Raw genomic sequence first — 19,002 nt, forward strand, 5'->3', positions numbered from 1 at the left:
ATGACTACCCGGCTCATGACATCGAATGACAGACTTGTCAACATTTATTTGGTTTTAGAACACATACTCACTTCCGACATGGAGCAAGTACCAGAACATTTATTTACAAATCACGAACACCACTTGTTGTCCAGGACCTATTTATTCTTGACAGCGCAAAGTTAACACATATGTGCCGCAGTGAAGACGAGCCCCAAATGGACTATCAGTGGACATTTTGACCCTTTCAATTGCCTTCTTTTGCAGTCAACCTATTGCACCAAACATTAAAATGCTCTTCAAATAGTTATTTCCGGCATGTACAGTACAATGAACATCTCTAGTTGAATACAATGAATTCTGGCCACAAATGACTCCAAAAAGATCCTATAGCAGAGTACGTGTATTAAAATAAATATTTTAACATGCATTTTGTAAAGGATTTCTTTGAATTTGAACTAAATTTTAAAGTGTGATAAAATGATTTAAACTAGGTAAAGAGCAGCTTATTTCCTATTCAGTGTGCTTGAACCGATTATTGGATACCTAATGAATGACGATACACCCCCCCCCCCAAAAAAAATGTATCGGAGGATCTTTATTTTAAAAAAAGAACCCCAAAAACTGTTCAATTTTTGGAGTTAAACCAAATTGCGAGAAAAGACAAGTCTCTTTCTGCCCTTCTTATGAATTACCAAATTGGTACCAGTGATGGGAAGCAAGGTGCAAGAAAAAGTTTCTTGCACCTTGCTTCCCATCTGTCTTACACACACCACTGCACAAGCTGAGAGTCTTGCACTGCCCCTGCCTGACAAGTGTCTTCAATGGTGAGTAGTTTTACTTTCTAATTGTATAATGCAGTGTAAAACTTATCCAAGTATGGCAATCAGCTTTGTTCAAACATTGCACAGCCTAAGTGATTCACATTATTTCCGAGGACAGAATTGGTCTGGAAACAACTTAAAAGACAATGTCACAACAGTGACACTGGAGGTTTCACTGTGTATGTGTATACATGATAAATACACCAGGTTGTTTGTACATAAGACACAAAATTGCACTATTCACAAAAAGGGATATTTGGCTTTCAGATTAGATTTCAGGACGAGCCTAAAATGCATTCAAACCTTTACAGGTGAACTTAATGTGACCTTAACTTTGGAATACACATGTCCAACTTAAATGTTGCAGTACCGGTACTTTTTGTACAAGTTGCTGTTCTCAAACAATGAGCGTCACGGCAAAATTCACAACAGGTGTTTGAGCAATAAAGGTCCTGGTTCAATAAAGAGTGGTGTAAGAAGTCAATGTAAGAAAAATTTGGGGACTCCCGGTTCAGGATGGTGGTTGGGTTTGGGTGTCCTCAATGAGCTGAGGCTGCATCGAGTGATTATTTCGATACAATAGCTGCACCAATCATCGGGCAGAGCATGAATAAAGTCTTAAAGTGACGGACGGCATGATGGGAAATACAGTATGCTGTTAACAACCACTCACTGCATGCGACCCTCCATGATAGCTGCGGGCAGGAGGTTGAGCATGGCGGCGTTGCAGCCGTTGGGTCGCAGGGAGTCTGCGCCCAGGTAGGCCAACAGCAGTTCAGAGCGGCGGTGCAACAGATGCAACATGTCCTCAGCCAGGCTGTCCACGGACGAGTACCGAACCTTCTCTAGGTCAAATACGTCCTTGAGGAAGTGCACCACCTGATCCTAAACGACCACAATGCATTAAGTCACTAAGTGGCAAATTGGATCAGTAAAGGTTCAAAAGTAAAGACAATACCTCAGAATTAAATATTCACATGAAGGAACGTACTGCAGTTAATGATTTTCATTTGAAAATCGATGGTGGGTCGGATAGGGGTAACACAAACCAAAAAAAATGGCGAGAACCACTACAATAGTGTATAGTTTTTCCTATGGCTTTTTTTTCTTGAGACACTCATTTCCAGCAACAATAAAATGCCACTCAGTAACTCTCTGGCGTAAGTAGTTATTTTCAACCAGGAAAAATATAATAATTGCCAAGTTTGACATCAAGTATTTTTATGTAATTACAACTTTTACAACCATCATCCTCTGTTAGGAACCGATTTAGACGCGTTCCCACTTAAAAATGTGGGTTATGCATGGCAACGGCTTCCTGGCCAAGCGGTAATTTGTCATCTTTTCAACAAACACTACATCATTGATGTTTGAAACACACCTTGAAAAAGCAGCAGAAGTCGTGCAGGGAGCTCTTAGGCCCCAAGAAGCCCCACGCCAAAACGGGGCTGATCTGCTCGCACAATGTGTAGAAGCGGGCGATGAAGCCATCTGGAACCTGTTTTTACAAGAATGCCACAGAAATAACAAAGGGGCCTATTTTTGAGAAAAAAAACTTGAAAGTTTATGATGCATTCATACTTTGTTTAGAGGGGGGGGGGAGTAATGAGAATGAAAACCCCAAAAAATTTAGTCTGGATTTTGTCTTTGTAGAAGAAAAAAAAACATTGGGAGCTCCAGTGAAAAAGGCGATAGATTGTACAAACCTTCATGTGCTGCCGCTTCTGCTTCAACACTGACCAGCAGCTTGACGCCACTGCCTAAAAACATCACCAAAAAAAGCTCAGAATTTGCAGCAGTCTTAGATGGCCTGACATTTTGCTGCCCGTACCGTCTCCTTGAAGGAGCTGTTAAGCCAGCGGTTGTTCACGACATTCTGGATGGAGACTGGCGGGTTCTCCAGGTCCTCGAAGGAGTCCATGAGGATGAAGTCCAGCACGATGTCGTAAAAGTTGAGGTGCTTAACGCCACGTGTGGCCAACTCCACCGCCGTGTTCTCCCAGTGCTCCGCTTGCTCCAGGAAGCACATCATCTCCTCGAACACTTCCTCGAACCTCTTTGGGCTCTGAAAACAACAGTGTGGCTAACTAAACCGCTGCACATCGGTCTTTCGATATGACAGTCAGCATGCATTCTTCCACAACACTGCCAACCGTTTCTGATCGTCCCCACCTTCTTATCCTTCTCTTGTTTTGGTGAGCATGTCTCCCATCTCTGACACATGCATTCAAGTTGGCATAGATTTCGCAGTTTTCTCACCACGACCAAAGATGTATTATTTTGAAGTAGAAAAGTAAAACTGGGCACATTGCCTTTTTTTGAGCTTTGGACCATTTTGTACAAATGGTCCCCTTTTGTCCAACTTCCACTCTACCTTTTGCGCTTTGACAATGATGGATGACAAAATCTTCTTCCCGGTGTCAGCCAGAAATAATCTTGTGGTTCTTTCACACAGGATAAGCTAAGGGCAAAAAAAATAAACGAACAACAAAAAGACCAGCTGCAATCTTCACCCTTGTGGCTATGCAACAGAAGCTTAGAAATGCAAACGGCCCCCACCAACCTGGCACGCCTGCCGCACGCAATGCAACTTGGCAAGGAAATCCACGTCGCCAAGACACCCCAACATCTCCGTCCTGACCAATGCGGAGTCAAATCTGGTTTCAACATCGATGCCAACATCTATTACGATGTGAGACGCTCGTTTACCGCAGCACCCTGCAGGAGATCTTCCCCTCCTCCGCCAGCTGCAAGGCCTCCTCGTAGAAGGGATGATAAGTCAGCGTGGAGATGCTCCTCAGCTCCTTGTGCTCTGACAACTAGCAGAAAAATGTAACTTAAGGAAGACGCATCTTTACAAATGTAGTGGGGAAAATAGAAAGCCAAGGGAGGTAACGGAGCCCGGAATGTTGTCAGTGTGTGTGTGGGAATTTTGCAATACCGAGGCAGGAATGCCATGTAAAATAACCAACACTCACTTCCTCCGCCATTTTGTGTTGATAGCAGTTGTTGCTAATATGACATTGAGCATCTCACGAAATGTTAAAAAGGTGCGCCGATTTTCTCACCTCAGCTGCAGACACAAAGGAGTCAGTGGAGGCGATGCTGATGCTGTCTCTCAGACAGGCGTCATCCTGCTCCTCTTGAGACAAAATGTCTGACAGACAAGTCAAATACTCGTCCACAATATAGTCATTTGTTATGCACGCGGTGGAAAGGAACCTACCTTGGCTGCTGCCGTTAGATGAAGGCTCCGAAGTGCCCCCCAACACGCCCTCGAATTCGCCCTGCAAGCGGTAAGCCCTCTGCAACAGCGACTTCAGCCTGTGCATAAACTCTGCACTGATAACATCCTACACCCCCCCCAAAAAAAGAAGGAAATAGTAGAAATAATTGTACAACTATTGTAAGTGGAATGATGGAAGCCAAATGTAAATGCAGAAGCACGTACTTCCATGTTCTCCTCAGCGACAGCATCCGCATCACCCATCTTCAAAGAGATCAAGTCGTCATCTGCCTGCTTGCTCCTGAACGTCAACGCCTCTTCCCACCGCCGAAGTGCCTCTTCGAACAAATCCATGCCTGCCAGGACAGACTTCGTAAGTCACCGGTCACTCTGAAGTAGTATGAAATGGCTTCCAAAAGCGTTTACCCATGAGGTAGAGGTTCTCAGGAGTGGCGACCACGCTACAGAGCTCAGCATCGCCCAGTCGGTCCCAGCAGCTGGACTCGATGGCGCAGGTGCCGCTGCTGGACGTGTCAGCACTAGACGCTAGACTCTCGGAACGCTCCCTGGGGGCTCCCGCCGAAGCGAGGACTGGTGCAAGCGAAAATCCCGATTTAGGGTTGAGGGATCGTATTTATGATGATCGCGCTCTTGTCTGACATGAGAGCGGAGAGATTATATTTTTATCGACAGCAGAACGCTCGAAAAGTGTTAGAAAGTAGAAATCGACCAAATGCTATTGCATCCGTGTGCTGGATGCAAAAGGGGGATGGTGGACTAAATGAGATCAGGAATTGGAATATTTGTTGATTGTTTGTCCCATCCTCCTTGCCTTACATGCTCGGTCATTGCAGAACTATAAATGCCCCCCCGACACACACTTTTATGGCAGGTCTACATTGCCTCACCAGCCTCCGGTGCTGTCGAGGAGAAGAACAACTGGATGCCGGCTTGATCCCATTGCGGCGATGCGGCCTTCTTGCGGCCTCGCCTCCTCTGAAAGTGGCGAGCCAGGAAGAGCAGCGAGACAGTACCAAAAACTGTGGCTGCAACCAGCTTCTTGGTGCCCGTGCTCACCTGACGAAATACATTCACGCACACAAGCTAATGTTGGGACTCCACACTCGCAATGTATTTCTTAATGGCTTATAATCAAATAGATGGGAAAATATAATTAAGTCTGTATGGGTGTTCACTCTCGGAGTGGTGTGACTTTGATTAAATTATCCCGCATAAGGCATAAATAGACTGACCAAAGTGCAACTTTAATCCTACCCTGAACTCTAGCAACCTCTGCTAAACAAGATTCAGCGTCTGCTGTGACATCACAGCGCCCGGATGCTATGGCGGGGGGCACTTCCTGATATACCTGCAGCTGTGCCACAGAGCCGCACACAACCAGCGGCAGGTGGATGACGCGCAGGGCAGCGGCCTTGGCCGACAACTGGGAGTAGTGCGTCATTGGGCCGCTCTAGTCATGACACCGCCAGTCCTCGTGTGGCCGCCGGAGCTGCAAAGCAGGAGATAACAACACATGATTACATAATGGCTATTACTGTACAAACAAGTTGAAATAAGGTTTTTAATGGACTGTATAACGTCACACACACTGTCAACAAAATCTTTTAAAATCAAGGTTGATTTGTCATTTGTCAGTCATGGTTATGAGAATAATGTCGTAAAATTTGAAAAATGTGCAATTTTAAAATAAAATAATGTCATGATTTTATGAGCATAAAGTTACAATATTACGAGAAAAGCTGCCTATTGGTTTAATAAAATTGGTAAAAAGTCGTAATTTGGAGGGGAAAAACATGTAGGCTAACTAACAAAAACATTTTCATGCTATTTAAGCGGAATACAAATGAACATTAAAATATTAAATACTTTAATCAAGCTTGCAATTTTGAAAAATACCCTTTAGGAACACATCCAAGACATTTTCAAAATAAGGTACTACAACTAAGCCTTAAAAAAGCAATATCCACTGAAATACGTTCCATGGAGCGCTTCGCAGTGAAATTATATCCATGTTTCAAACAATTTTTGGTGTGTTTTTGTAAAATTAATGTCCTTAACAAAAATGGCCCTGTCGTCACACGTCCGTGCCAAATTGCTAAGAGTTAGCCAGCTAATCAGTGCACTCGTTACCTCATCGCCCCTCAGAACAACACGTTTATCGATATGCAATATTGACGTGACAGAATGAGGGTTAAAAATGATTACCGAAGCATGTGGAAATCTTCTTCTCCGCCTTCGGAGCAAGGCAGGCAGGCAGGTAAAAAAAGAGTGCACCCGATCGACCAGCTGACCTCCGTAGGTGAAGCCGCGTGAAAAGAACTCCGGCCCGGCTAACGTCGGTAACGGCGAGTGCCACTTTCTGTCGTGCTTTACGCTGAATTCAAGCGCCACTACTTGACGAAGTTTGGTATTGCAAGTCAAACTGAAGGTCGTTTTCACAAGAACACTTTTGGACTGTTATTTTACTTTTCCTCTGTAGCATCGTATGCTATGCATCCTACAAAATTTTAGGGAACAATAACAATTAACACCTACCGACATTTGAGGTCGGAAGCAGGATTTTGTCCCGCGACATTTGAACTGTAAGGCAGATGTGCCAACCACTCATCATCATGCTGACCTTATTTGTTTTCCGAATTAAATAAAGCTTTTGGTTAATTGCTTGATTGATAATATATGTAACTGCTATCGGTATTCTAGTCTAGAAGCCAGGCTTGACGAGTCGACGCATGTTCAACAGCCAACACCATTTTGATGAAAACCTTTACATAACCTCCCAAAGGACGGAATTTATGACTGTGTACTCCTTCGTAGCGCCAAGCGAAACTGCGTGTGCGTCAAGAGTATTGTTCTCTTGTATCCAACGTTTATTCTTTGGCTACATCGCTCAGGCCGATTCTTTGCTAAGGGGCCCAAGAAGCCACGCCAAAACGATTTCGCTCTTGTGCCCACTCTGTGCTCTTTGATTGGACAAGGCAGTAACGTTAGCAACCACGCAGAACGGCCAAGGAGTGTAAATGTTCAAAACGAAAACGTCAACTGCACAACCAACGCGAATATTCCGACTTTCAAGTGGAATATAACCTACGTTGGCAACACCGACGACGTTTATCGCAAAGGTAGGCGCCGATTTAAGTCGCCACTGGGCGGGGTTCTTAGTTTAGTAGCCTTAGTGGGGGATTGTCGGCTTTAGCTTCGTTCCGCAACGCTATCGGGCTAACATTAGTGCCATGCTAACAGGTGACTTAAATGCACCATCTTAAGGCACTGTCGTGAAGTAAACCCACCCACTTATTTGTTGTATATTTTTTTACATTATTGCGCGCGTGTGCGTGTCCTTGCTTAGTCACCAAATAAAATACTCAAATGTCACGTTGATGCTAAAGCTAAGTGCTAAGTCCGCTCCCAATACAAAAAAGCCTCGCTTGTTTTTGACAGCTCACCTTTGTAGGCCGATTTGAAAGGCATTTACATTGGATGTTCTGTTCTGTTAAATGTATATTAAACACGTGACACTATTTTTTTCCGTCAACGTGAAGGAAGCTAGCTGACTGGCGGCAGTTGACTTTAATATTTTTACACAATCTGCTCCAAAAACCGGCTCTCGGGGTTGAAATTGATTCACTGTAAAGTAATGTGCACATAAACGCAGTATCAATGAAGCGTCTTGATGAATGAAGCAAATAAGCATGTATTGGTCGTGGATTGTTGTGTGCAGTGTGCACAACGGGTTGCTGTATCGTACAGCGTGCCCCGCCCTGGTTTAGCCTCTTAGCCCCTCTATGTGCAGCATGCTATATAGCCATTATGCACACTTATCATAAAATAAACGTGGGGTCGGGGGGAGCTCGGTTTACTGATGTTACCCAAGTCAGTTACCCATGGCATTAAATGTGTACAAAATACTTAAAATAACAATCACATGAAACAGCATAAAGTACCGTGATAACTGAAAAGAGGTTGTCCCCAAGTAAAAATACTGTTACTTTAAAATATGAGTGGGAAAAAATAATAATGACTAAAGTATTATGTGATGTATTATTATTATTATTATTATTTTAAAAAGAGTTTCTGGTTAGTAACTTCAGATTTGGTATTGTTTTAATCATAAGGCAACATTGTTGACGTTGATTTTGCCACGCTGAACATTTAAAGAATCACTTTGCTTTTCTGTAATAATGGGGTTGCGGTATTACAAGAATAAAATGAGGAAATTTCAAGTGAAAACATCTCATTTTACAAAAATAAAGTCTTACCATTTTGAGAAGAGAGCCGTAGTGTTACAAGAAGAAAGTTGAACATTTTTTTCTCATTGTATGATGACTTTATTCTTGTCAGTTTACTAAAATCTATACAGTACTGAAAGCTTTGGCACACGTGTGATTTGGATGCAATCATTGCTGCATACACAATAGACAGCAAGCAGGTCATTGAGATGCTGCTGTTGATGGCGGCACCGGCGTGACATGCAGGCTGATAACGACTGATTGCTCATGTGTGTCGTGACTTTGCCCCCCCCCCCCCCAACCTGTCGTCGAGATGCAGATGATATTCAAAGCAATCAACAACGCCGCAGTGATCCATGTCAAGATTGCTTTACTTGAAAGAAGAACTGACTTTTCATTTCCCCCTTTTTTTCCTTAGCAGCTGTCGGGTGAGCAATGCCGCCGGCCCCCAGCTGCGACTGCCCCCACCTGGACTGCGTGGGGGAGATCACCAAGGAGGAACTCATCCACAAGTCACACGTGAGTCATTTTGTTCTCGTTACCACCCATTATGACAATGGCTGAACTTTACACAACATTCAATGTTGTGCCATACACGCTAACAAAGATGTCATATCTCCAGGGCCAGTGTCAAGATTGTAAAGTTGGAGGACCAAATTTGTGGGCTTGTTTGGAGGTAGGACAAAAAAGGGGAAAAATACAACAACAAAAGGTGTTTTGTTATCCGGAAAATATTGTATTATTATTGTGTTACTAGAATGGCTGTGCATACGTTGGCTGTGGAGAATCCCATGTGGACCACAGCACTGGACACTCGCAGGTGAGATATCCCAAACGTGTGGGGAAAAATATAATGGGGTTTGGGAACTTTTTGGCTCGTTCATCACCAAAATGAACACCAGGTTGCAGGGAATTATATATATTGGACCTGCAGCAAAAATCCAACCTAGGCATCTCCACATCCAGTACAATTTCACGAGTGGCTCATCTATTATTAATAGTGATTCCTGAGGGAAGTGGGGCAGAGACGAAGCAGTGCTGCCACTTGCACGTTGACAGTATCACATTGTTAGCCGGGCCGTTTTTTTCTCCATTGGATGCATCTTTGCTAAAGTGATAGGAATGCTAAGTCATCATTTGCGGTGCCTCGAGAGAGATTCTGCGCTCCTTGACCCAGATGGAAAATACAGTGGATTGTGTGCTTGCGAAGATGATTGGATTCATTCCAAAGCACCGTGATGTCCTTCCATCCACTTACTTGATGGATGAAATAGCAGTTCGGTCTGCACCTTAGTCATAAGGTCAGGGTTTGATGGAACTGCTTAGCATAAAGTGGTTTTCTTTTCTATAAACAGGAACAGACTTAATGATCCTTAAAATGAACCATTGAAATGCGAGCAGTAAATACTCCCAACAGATGAATCTCAAATAAACAACACGTTTGCCAAAAAACACACAATACACAATTTTGACAAATATATAACAACTCAAATCTTTTCTTTTTAAGAAAGTGAAACGCCAACCAGCCAACTGTAATTCACACCACAAATGAAAGCATACCAATTGACTGAAATGTCCTCAATTCAAAATGAGAGCTTAAATCTTTTCTCGTTATGAAAGTTTGACATCAATAGTTTGTCTTCTTATTTGGAAACATGAACTCCACAGTCGCACTAGTCTGAAGGATTGTGGCATAAGACCACCATGGGGATTCGTTATTGCTTGTTTCTCTTTGTTAAATCTGTTCCAGAGTCAGGGTGTCACCATAATAAAACCTTTATTAATTGCAGTCTTTAAAAACATTTACATTTTAACATTCTATTAAAGGTCATACAAGTGTGAAAAATTAATAACCCCGTGCCTTTGAAAGACATTATTTTTCCCCCATGGTACTTGTATAAATTATTCAGATTTCATTAGTAAACCTCTACCTTTACTCCACAAGTAAGCAGTAAATGTCCTTTTCGCATCACATCGCTGATGCAAAGTCCAGTAAATCCACATATCAAAGCGCATAATAGTGTCTGTGATATTTCCTCTCGTGAATCATTTAGACCGACTCTTTCTTTGTTGTCGCGCTCGCTTTGCCTGCTGCTGTGTGACCATTAATGCGGTCTCCAGCAATAATGCACATGAGCTAACAAACAAACAAACAAAACCTTGGATGTGTTTGATTCCATTGTCTTTGTTGCACCCAGGAGACCGGCCACAACCTGACGGTGAACCTGACCACGCTGCGAGTGTGGTGTTATGCCTGCGGCAAGGAGGTCTTCTTGGACCGTAAACTAGTCCCTCAGACCCCGCAGTCCAACAGCAAGCCTCTTGCTTCCTCTCAGCAGGTACATGCCACCACCCCATCGTCCTCTTATTGTGAATATGACTATTTTATTGCATAATTGGTTATGTAACATTGTTTTTTTTTCCTCTCGTCTTTGAGCTTTGGCATTGTCCTGATAACAAGAGTATTTGTTGTTTTTGTGTGTGGGTGTACTTCACGCAGGGTAACGACAGAGCCTCTCCTATGAGCCCCGCCTCCCTCCGTGGGACCCCCAATGGCGTTTCCGAAGACCTGGATATGGAGACGGAGGAAGAGGATGACATGCGTGCTCGAGGTTAGCAGCACTGTAGTGCACAAGCGACGCGAGTCCCTTGCACGCCACTATTGCTTTGTGTCAGTGCCGCTTAGGCAGCCAATGCGTGCGTCTTTTTGGCCTTTCGTCCACATGCAAACGGAATTATACGTTCCAGAAAAATAAATTTTTGATCTAGGCCGTTGGTACAAAAGAGACGAAACAAGAACTGTGAGAAAAATGAAGGATACAATTTCATAAAAGGTGCACACGAGATACTTTACAGACAACCTGCTGGCTTATTTTTAAGTTTTTGCAAATTTCTCTTTAGACAATCACATATAAACACAAATGCGCAGGTCATCATCATCCCCATTATGCAACCGGGTCCCCCTCCAACCACTGACATAATACAGCAAATACAGAATAAACAATTCTCTGTAAATCTTTTTTTGGGGAGATTTTAGCGTCACAGATTTTCGCATTGAGTGGGTAGACATAAACGGGCTTGAACAGCCACCTTTTTTGTCGAAGTTGACCAAAATGATCCTCACCGCCAACAGACTGAAGGCCACTTCTCTTTCTGATTGGTTGCTTAACTGCACGCCCTCCTCCCTTCACAGGCTTGACTGGACTGAAGAACATCGGCAACACGTGCTACATGAACGCTGCTCTACAGGCCCTGTCCAACTGGTAATATTTTCCTTGACGATGCCCGTTTCTTTTTGCCAACCCACACGCTCCGCACACAAAGCTGCTGCAGTGCGCCGCTTATAAAAGAAGCCCTATTGTTGCTCCCTGTGGGCTGATATTTGTTATTGCCCCCACCTTTTGTGATTGCCCACAAAAAGCAACAATGTTTTGAAGCAAAATTGCCGCTAAAATTTCAGGGAAGATTCCACGGTCCACCTTTTAAAAATAAGTTAGTCTGGATCCTTTTTTTTTTTACTGTCGAACTATCAGATTTTCTCATAGCCGTAACAAGTTGTCCTTTTTGTCACAGCCCGCCGTTGACGCAGTTTTTCCTCGAGTGCGGCGGCCTGGTACGGACAGACAAGAAGCCAGGGCTTTGCAAGAGCTACCAAAAACTCGTGTCTGACCTGTGGCACAAGAACAGGTCGGTGACTTTTTCCTCTTGTTAAAAATCACCCACGGTTAGTTAGCTCTTCCGTTTTACACTTCTGTCACATTGCAGACCCTCCTACGTGGTCCCGACTAATCTATTCCAGGGAATCAAAGCCATCAACCCAATGTTCAGAGGATATTCTCAGCAGGTATGTGATGTTTCTTTCTTAGTTGGTCCATAATAGGCATAAAAAGTGTTTCTTTACCTGTGCCTTTATACCAGAGGCAAGATAGTGGCTCTGTTGAAGGGCAATGGTGGACAGCTCGGACCCAAATGTTTCAGAATTAGTACTGCTGTGGATCATTCCCAGAGGCTTCGTTGTTTCATTCACACACTTGTGGTTTTCGGTTTGTCCATACATCAGCAAAACACACTTTTATGCTGTTCCATACTGCTTATGAACCGCAGGACTCGCAGGAGTTTCTGCGCTGCTTGATGGACCAGCTGCACGAAGAGTTGAAGGAGACGCTGCCGGAGCCATACGAGCCATCCGGCAGCGGCACGGTGGATGACAGCCCGCCCAAGGAGGAGAACCATAACCAGTCGGACAACGACTTTCAGTCATGCGAGTCGTGCGGGTGCAGCGATCGGGCCGATGGCGAAGCACTTCACGCAGACGTGCCCACCGTCGTCGTCGACAACGAGGCCGAGATGCTGATTCCCGAGCAGGCCGACGTCCAGGCCAACAGAGAGTGGCAAAAGGAGAAGAACATGATCAACGACATCTACCGCGCCGGGGAGAACACAGAAGCGGACATGGACAAAGATGTTGACACCACCACAGAGACCACGCCCATTATCAGCAGTCAGGGACACATTAAGACACAAAGCAGGACATCGGGTGAGAAGAAAATATTCTATCGATACGCATGTGCTTGGACACTTTCATGGAATTTTGCCATTCAACTCCTGCTTAGAGGACTGAAAGTGGTGCAAAAAGCACTGAAACACTTTCGAAGTTGGACACGTGCATTCAAAGGTTTAGAGAGGATTAAGTTCACCCGTAAAATGGAATACATTTTAGATTCGTCCGTGAAATTTCATCTGAAGGCCTGGTATCACTAACCTTTTGTGGCTCACTGCGATTGGCTGTCATCAACGTTTGATTTGGTTGCCTCCTCCAGAGTCCTTTCCCGATATCCAAATCTCCAACATCACAAGACCGCAAAGTCCGGTTCCTCTGCAGGCCCACAAAATGTCCAGCAGCCCGCCCAAAGCTTCCTCTGTGTGGCCCAGCCTCAACACTGCACACAAGAAAGGTACGTGATACGTTTCCTGATCAAAAATGGAACTTTGGAGGGTGGGGGGGGTGGCATCTGGTGGAAAGGAATACCCCTAAAAAGAAAAAAAATAACAGTTGCACACGAAAGACTATTTTTTTAACAAGTTGCCCTTGCCGTGGACATCACTTCTCATTCTCCGTTGTCATTAGTTGTTTTTCCATTGCGTTTTATTTTTTCATTGTTAATTAAAACACCTCCCTGGACATTATTGCACAGCTTATTCTTACCGAGTATGTCCTATTGCTGCCTCTTCACAGCGATGAGCGCGTTCTCCCCACCCAAGAGCAAGTGTCAGAGGAGGTACCGTAGCGTCATCTCGGACGTGTTCGACGGGACTATTGTGAGCTCTGTGCAGTGCCTCACCTGTGATCGGGTGAGTGTTGGGTGGGTGGTGGTTGGATTGGGGCGGGGCGGGGGTTCACCGGCGTTTTCACCCAAGTACGCATAAAGATGCTCCACGACAAGTCACAAACCATGTGTGTTTTCAGGTGTCGGTCACGCTGGAGAACTTCCAGGACATCTCCTTACCCATCCCGGGAAAGGAGGACCTGGCCAAACTGCACTCCGCTACCCACCAGACATCCCTGGTGAAAGCCGGCTCCTGCGGGGAAGTCTACGCGCCACAGGGGTGGATTGCATTTGTCATGGAATACATCAAGAGGTACAGCACGTACACATCTGGGGTGTTTATAATCGAGCGGGTGACATCCATCTCGTGTCGGCTTCTGTTTTCAGCTGGTTCTGGGGTCCGGTGGTCACGCTACAAGATTGTCTCGCGGCCTTCTTCGCCAGGGACGAGCTGAAAGGTGAGCAAGCTGATGATTATTATAGGCATTGTCATAATAATTCTAATCCATTGTGTCAAATGCTGAACAGAGGTGCTATTGAATGAATCTCACCAAGTTTGCAAGCGAACGAGAACCAAGAGCTAAAATGAGTTAGGCTATATCCATTCAGTTGTCTACAATGGCATCAAACTCGGATCACGTGAATACATTCATATAAAAATATTTTTGAAAGAAGCCAAAGTCTTGTGCAAATTTATGGACATGTCATTTAGAGGAAGACTTGTATGATTCATTGGAAGTAATGAACAATTAGCTGAAATTTTGTGTGCTTTAGTGGAAGTCATTCACATTTTTCAAAGTCGTGTATGGTTTCATGGAAGTCTTGCAAGATTTTGTGTAGTTCGAGCGTGATTCGCCGGCAATCTAGTGTGATTTGGCATCACATTTTCAGAGATGGACTTGATTTAGATTGTTTAACTCTTTTTTTTTTTATTCCAATTTGTGGTGTCATTTTCTAGGCGACAACATGTATAGCTGTGAAAAATGCAAGAAGTAAGTATCTTTAAAATTATATTTCAACATTCAAAGCATTTTAAATGACGTCATCATCCTATTTCCCCCATAGGTTACGAAATGGAGTCAAGTTTTGCAAAATGCAAAGTTTGCCAGAGGTATAAACTTGACATCACAAAACGTAAGCCTTGGCCTGAGTCTCCTGATTGAATTGAATATCGTTTCTTTTAGATTCTGTGTATCCACCTGAAGCGCTTCAGGCATGAGCTGATGTTCTCCACCAAGATTGGCACCCATGTCTCCTTCCCTTTAGAGGGCCTGGACCTGCAGCCCTTCTTAGCCAAGGACAGCTCAACACAGACTACCAACTACGACCTGTTGTCAGTCATTTGCCACCATGGCACTGCCAGCAGTGAGTGGGCACCGATAGAAATGGCACACTTTCTTCTTATGGTCTGCAAATACTCCTTTTATAACTCACTCCCTCTTCCCTTGCTTTCGCAGGTGGCCACTACATTGCATACTGTCGGAACGACCTCAACAATCTTTGGTATGAGTTTGATGACCAAAGCGTGACTGAGGTGTCAGAGTCTTGTGTCCAGAATGCTGAGGCTTATGTGCTTTTCTACAAGTAAGTATCCATGCTACTATTTGTACGCAAAGAAGTCACTACAATGGCAGCTCGTAGTGCCATCCCCAAAATATCAATACGATAGTGTGTGGAAGGTGCAGTCACCATATTGTGTCTACTCCCACCATGCAGGAAGAGCAACGAGGATACAGTGAAGGAGCGCAATAGGGTGTCGGGCTTGCTCAACATGATGGAGCCCAGCCTATTACAGTTCTACATTTCCCGCCAATGGCTCAATAAGTTCAAGACCTTTGCTGAGCCGGGGCCCATCTCCAACGAAGATTTCCTGTGCCCGCACGGAGGTACTATTACGCATACCTGGATTTACTTTTGTGTACGATATTTCTGTCCGCTGGTTTGAATGTCCCTTTCCTGTCATGTCAGGTGTTCCACCCAACAAAGCAAATTACATTGAGGAGCTGGCCGTAGTGGTACCACAGACCGTGTGGGACCACCTGTACAGCAGGTATGTTGATTCACCCTGACTGCTCTTGTAATCAGGCTTGTTCCCCGGGTGACTTAACGGGTCTGGTTTTGTGCTAAGGTACGGGGGAGGACCTGCCGTCAATCACCTGTACATCTGCAACACGTGCCAGATTGAGGTTGAGAAACTGGAGAAGCGGCGCAAGTCAGAGCTGGACATGTTTGTCCGGGTAAGTTGACCCCTGATCCACCGAATTCTCAATGAAATCACTAAATATGTATGATATCATTGGTGCCATTAATATTGCATTGCCATTCCTGTGCGATTTGGGGCTGCTTTTTGTGCTCATCACCCTAGAGGGAGATGAGAGGTGTTAAGCTGAGGAAAGCCTCATTATTAATGTATTGGGATGGATACAGCTGCCTTAGCATTTGTGCAATCTACCCACGTCCATCTCGCCAGCATTTTACTGCCTTCAAAGATTGTGTCTAGCTGCACAAACCCATAACAGAAGCAGGACATCACGTCTTTCAGGGTGTTTTTCTGCAGTGCCAGGAAGAGGTGTGAACTATGTTAACATGTGACACGCATCACGTGTGTGCAAAGCGGTAGTCATTGACATCACTCGTCTTGTTGTGTGAAGGTGCACCGTCAATGCAATCTCCCGCCTTTATTTTTTTTAATGAAGAAAATATCACGATATTATAATTTACTAAATTAAAAATTCAGTAATTTCGTAATAAATTGAATGGGAATAATTAAACAATTTGTGCATCATGATGACTTTATTTCAGTTTATTTTGCTGTGTGCGACCTGTCCACCAGGTGGCAGTATTATACGGTCATGCGGACAAATGAAGTCATGACTTTGACCCAACTACTGTAGATTACTCTGTAATATGCAATGAAATGAAATGTTAAGTTTGCATATTGTCTGTTTAAATGTGTGGCTGCACAACCTCACTGGTTAAAAGGCACAATCTTGTCATTTGTCCTGAATGTTCAGTACCTCTGTGAGAAATACGCCAACAAATGTGCTTTATGTGCTGTATAAAAGCCACAGGTGTGTAAATTCTGTATATACTGATAAGCAAGATATCCTTACAAAATTACTGCGTGTGTGGAACCGCGTGTACGTACCGAGAATAGGAAGTGTCTTGTTTTCCAAAAAGACAACACAGCCACAGACAGAATGTTGTGCAATTACAGTGAAGGACCAGAGAGAATTGATTTAGTTTTCCATCTCCTCACTCAGTCCTTTCATCCTCACTTCATTTATTCTCCGCGAACACCTCCCCCGCCGCCTCCTCTCCTTCCCTCTCGCCACTCTCCTCCAGCGACACTCACTCCTCATACCCCCTTGTTTGCGCTCTCTGCAGCTGAACAAGGCCTTCCAGGATGAGGAGTCTCCGGTGGTCATATCCTGCATCAGCATGCAGTGGTTCCGTGAGTGGGAGGGCTTTGTCAAAGGGAAAGACAATGGTAAGTGGAAGTACACACACTCTTACGTCTAATTAGAATGTGAAATAAATGTGTCATCATCACACTCTGAAATTAATATAAGCACAATGTCCAAGAAAGGTGAGTGATTGTGTGTGAGTGAACTAATTGTGATATTTCTCTTTCAAGATCCTCCAGGCCCCATTGATAATTCCAAGATAGCAGTGAGCAAGATTGGCCATTTAACACTCAAACAAGGTACAAAAAGTCATTTGAAATGTTTTTATAATGCATCATCTCTTCACTTCAGAAAATATAGTGGAACATTTTAAGTAGAAGCTGGTTGACCTAAAAATAATGCTATTACTGTTTTGTTTTGTTTTTTAGATATCTATCAAAGGGGAAGTCAAGTAAAAAAAAAATTAATGATAACAGACGTAATTTATAATAATATATTCTATGTGGCACAGATGCTCAGGTAACGACCAATCATGGCTTAGCTTGTGAATGTCACATGACCAAACTCAGAAAACAGGTGGAACGTGATTGGTCACTACAGGTAGTGACCAATCACGTCCTGGGCAAGTGCAAGGTTATTTTTAGTCAACAAAGTGGCAAAAGGCACGTCCACTGAGATGGATAATAATGGGTGGATTTTGCTTTTTCATTCATATTCCACAAATGCAATGATAATCAAAATGTTGTATTTAGACTAATGGAAGCACGTAGAATTTAAGGTGAAGAAAATGTTTCACTCTTCTTCCCCTTTAATGACGTATCTGTTCATTTTCAATCACAAACGTGGCCCTTCAGCGCAATCGTTTGCCAACTCCGGCTTGAGACGCTTACTTCGCTGAAGTCTCACGCGAAGCATGACAATGATTTGAACTCCCGAATCTTGTATACTTTTGAGGTGAGAAGTGATAAATGGTATCTCTCCCTCTTTGTAGGCGCAGACTCGGGCCAAATCTCAGAGGAGACATGGAACTTCCTGCATGCCATCTACGGTGGCGGCCCACTGGTGACTGTGCGGCCCAGCGTGGTCACCGGCCACCAGGAAGCGGACGCCTCCCACCAGTCAGAGGAAAAGATCGAGGTGGAGACGCGCTCGCTTTAAAAACAAATTCAAACAAAGAACAAGGCAACGAGTTAAAAAAAAGCCTTTTTAATTTTTTGCACCTTGATTTGAAACGCATTCACGCAAAAAAAAAGGACGCCGGCATTAACTGCTTACGCGACAACTCGCTCCAAAAAGGGAATCAAAACCTTGTCGTGTTGTACAAACGTGTATATGTTTCCATTAGCACTGAAGTTGTCTCGTGTCACTATTTTAAATGTGTGCAGCTAGATAACAACAACAACAAAAAAACATGGAATGCCATTTTATTTTGACCAAATGAGCACATGTACCACGTGTTTGTCATGACACTTGTTGTCCTATAGCACTTCCACCGACGAACGTCTTAAGGTTATGAAGGGACTAATTAATGAGTCTGAGGAATTTTTGTGTACTGTCGTGTAGAACAGCGCTTCTCAGCTGGCCTGGTAACCCCTTTTCTCGCAACAAATCCCTAAAATTATCTAACTTTGCCTCACTTTGCTCCACTCACATTAGATTAAGTAGACAAAAGAGCACCACCCATCTGTTTTGGATGCCGTTCAATTCCAAGCATGGGTGTCCTTGCGACTTTTTCCTTGAATCCAAATATGATCAACATGTCCACTCAGTTACATGTTGCTATGTGAAACTGGCTTTGGGGCTGAATTTTCAAATCATCCACACCCTTTTTCATGGTGTCGGTTAAGTATACTTGTTTCCTGGTGGAACTAATTTGGGTGAATTCCCTAGTAGGAGTTGGAGTACTTCAGAGCCATGGTATCTGCCCAATAATGGCTGCTTCAAACCAAAATGGATGACTTGCTGTTCAATTCAGGAGACTTTTTCATGTAT

General features: G+C 44.0%; 3 protein-coding genes across 5 annotated transcripts in view; 1 reads left to right on the top strand and 2 right to left on the bottom strand.

The window, feature by feature from the left end:
- Positions 1–19,002, bottom strand: part of LOC127615951 (transcription factor BTF3 homolog 4-like) — a 135,699-nt gene that overhangs the window by 36,537 nt on the left and 80,160 nt on the right. The window lies entirely within an intron of this gene.
- On the bottom strand, positions 14–6,406 carry miga1 (mitoguardin 1). The gene is made up of 13 exons (XM_052087284.1): positions 6,256–6,406; positions 5,399–5,539; positions 4,938–5,106; positions 4,456–4,620; positions 4,255–4,385; positions 3,872–4,156; positions 3,513–3,622; positions 3,367–3,439; positions 3,178–3,264; positions 2,635–2,868; positions 2,510–2,563; positions 2,185–2,301; positions 14–1,688 (listed from the first exon to the last, which is right to left on the bottom strand). Exons 2-13 carry the CDS (start codon positions 5,489–5,491, stop codon positions 1,473–1,475), a joined length of 1,734 nt encoding a protein of 577 aa, XP_051943244.1. The 5' UTR covers positions 5,492–5,539; positions 6,256–6,406; the 3' UTR covers positions 14–1,472.
- usp33 (ubiquitin specific peptidase 33) lies at positions 6,158–18,335 on the top strand. Of its 3 annotated transcripts, none has more exons than XM_052087272.1 (24): positions 6,158–6,307; positions 8,695–8,795; positions 8,899–8,952; positions 9,034–9,096; positions 10,475–10,615; positions 10,777–10,888; positions 11,470–11,539; positions 11,850–11,963; positions 12,042–12,120; positions 12,381–12,813; positions 13,097–13,231; positions 13,513–13,628; positions 13,744–13,916; positions 13,991–14,061; positions 14,562–14,595; positions 14,669–14,714; positions 14,788–14,968; positions 15,061–15,187; positions 15,320–15,489; positions 15,572–15,653; positions 15,732–15,840; positions 16,991–17,093; positions 17,241–17,309; positions 18,002–18,335. In XM_052087272.1, the coding sequence occupies exons 2-24, from the start codon at positions 8,712–8,714 to the stop codon at positions 18,166–18,168; spliced, it is 2,733 nt and encodes a 910-aa protein (XP_051943232.1). In that variant the 5' UTR covers positions 6,158–6,307; positions 8,695–8,711; the 3' UTR covers positions 18,169–18,335. The 3 variants fall into 3 exon arrangements, with proteins under 3 accessions (XP_051943232.1, XP_051943230.1, XP_051943231.1); XM_052087270.1 differs by lacking the exon at positions 6,158–6,307 and adding an exon at positions 6,992–7,169; XM_052087271.1 differs by lacking the exon at positions 6,158–6,307 and adding an exon at positions 6,992–7,169 and having other exon boundaries at positions 8,698–8,795.

This window comes from Hippocampus zosterae, chromosome 15, assembly GCF_025434085.1.
Source record: "Hippocampus zosterae strain Florida chromosome 15, ASM2543408v3, whole genome shotgun sequence".
Taxonomy (NCBI): Eukaryota; Metazoa; Chordata; class Actinopteri; order Syngnathiformes; family Syngnathidae; genus Hippocampus; species Hippocampus zosterae.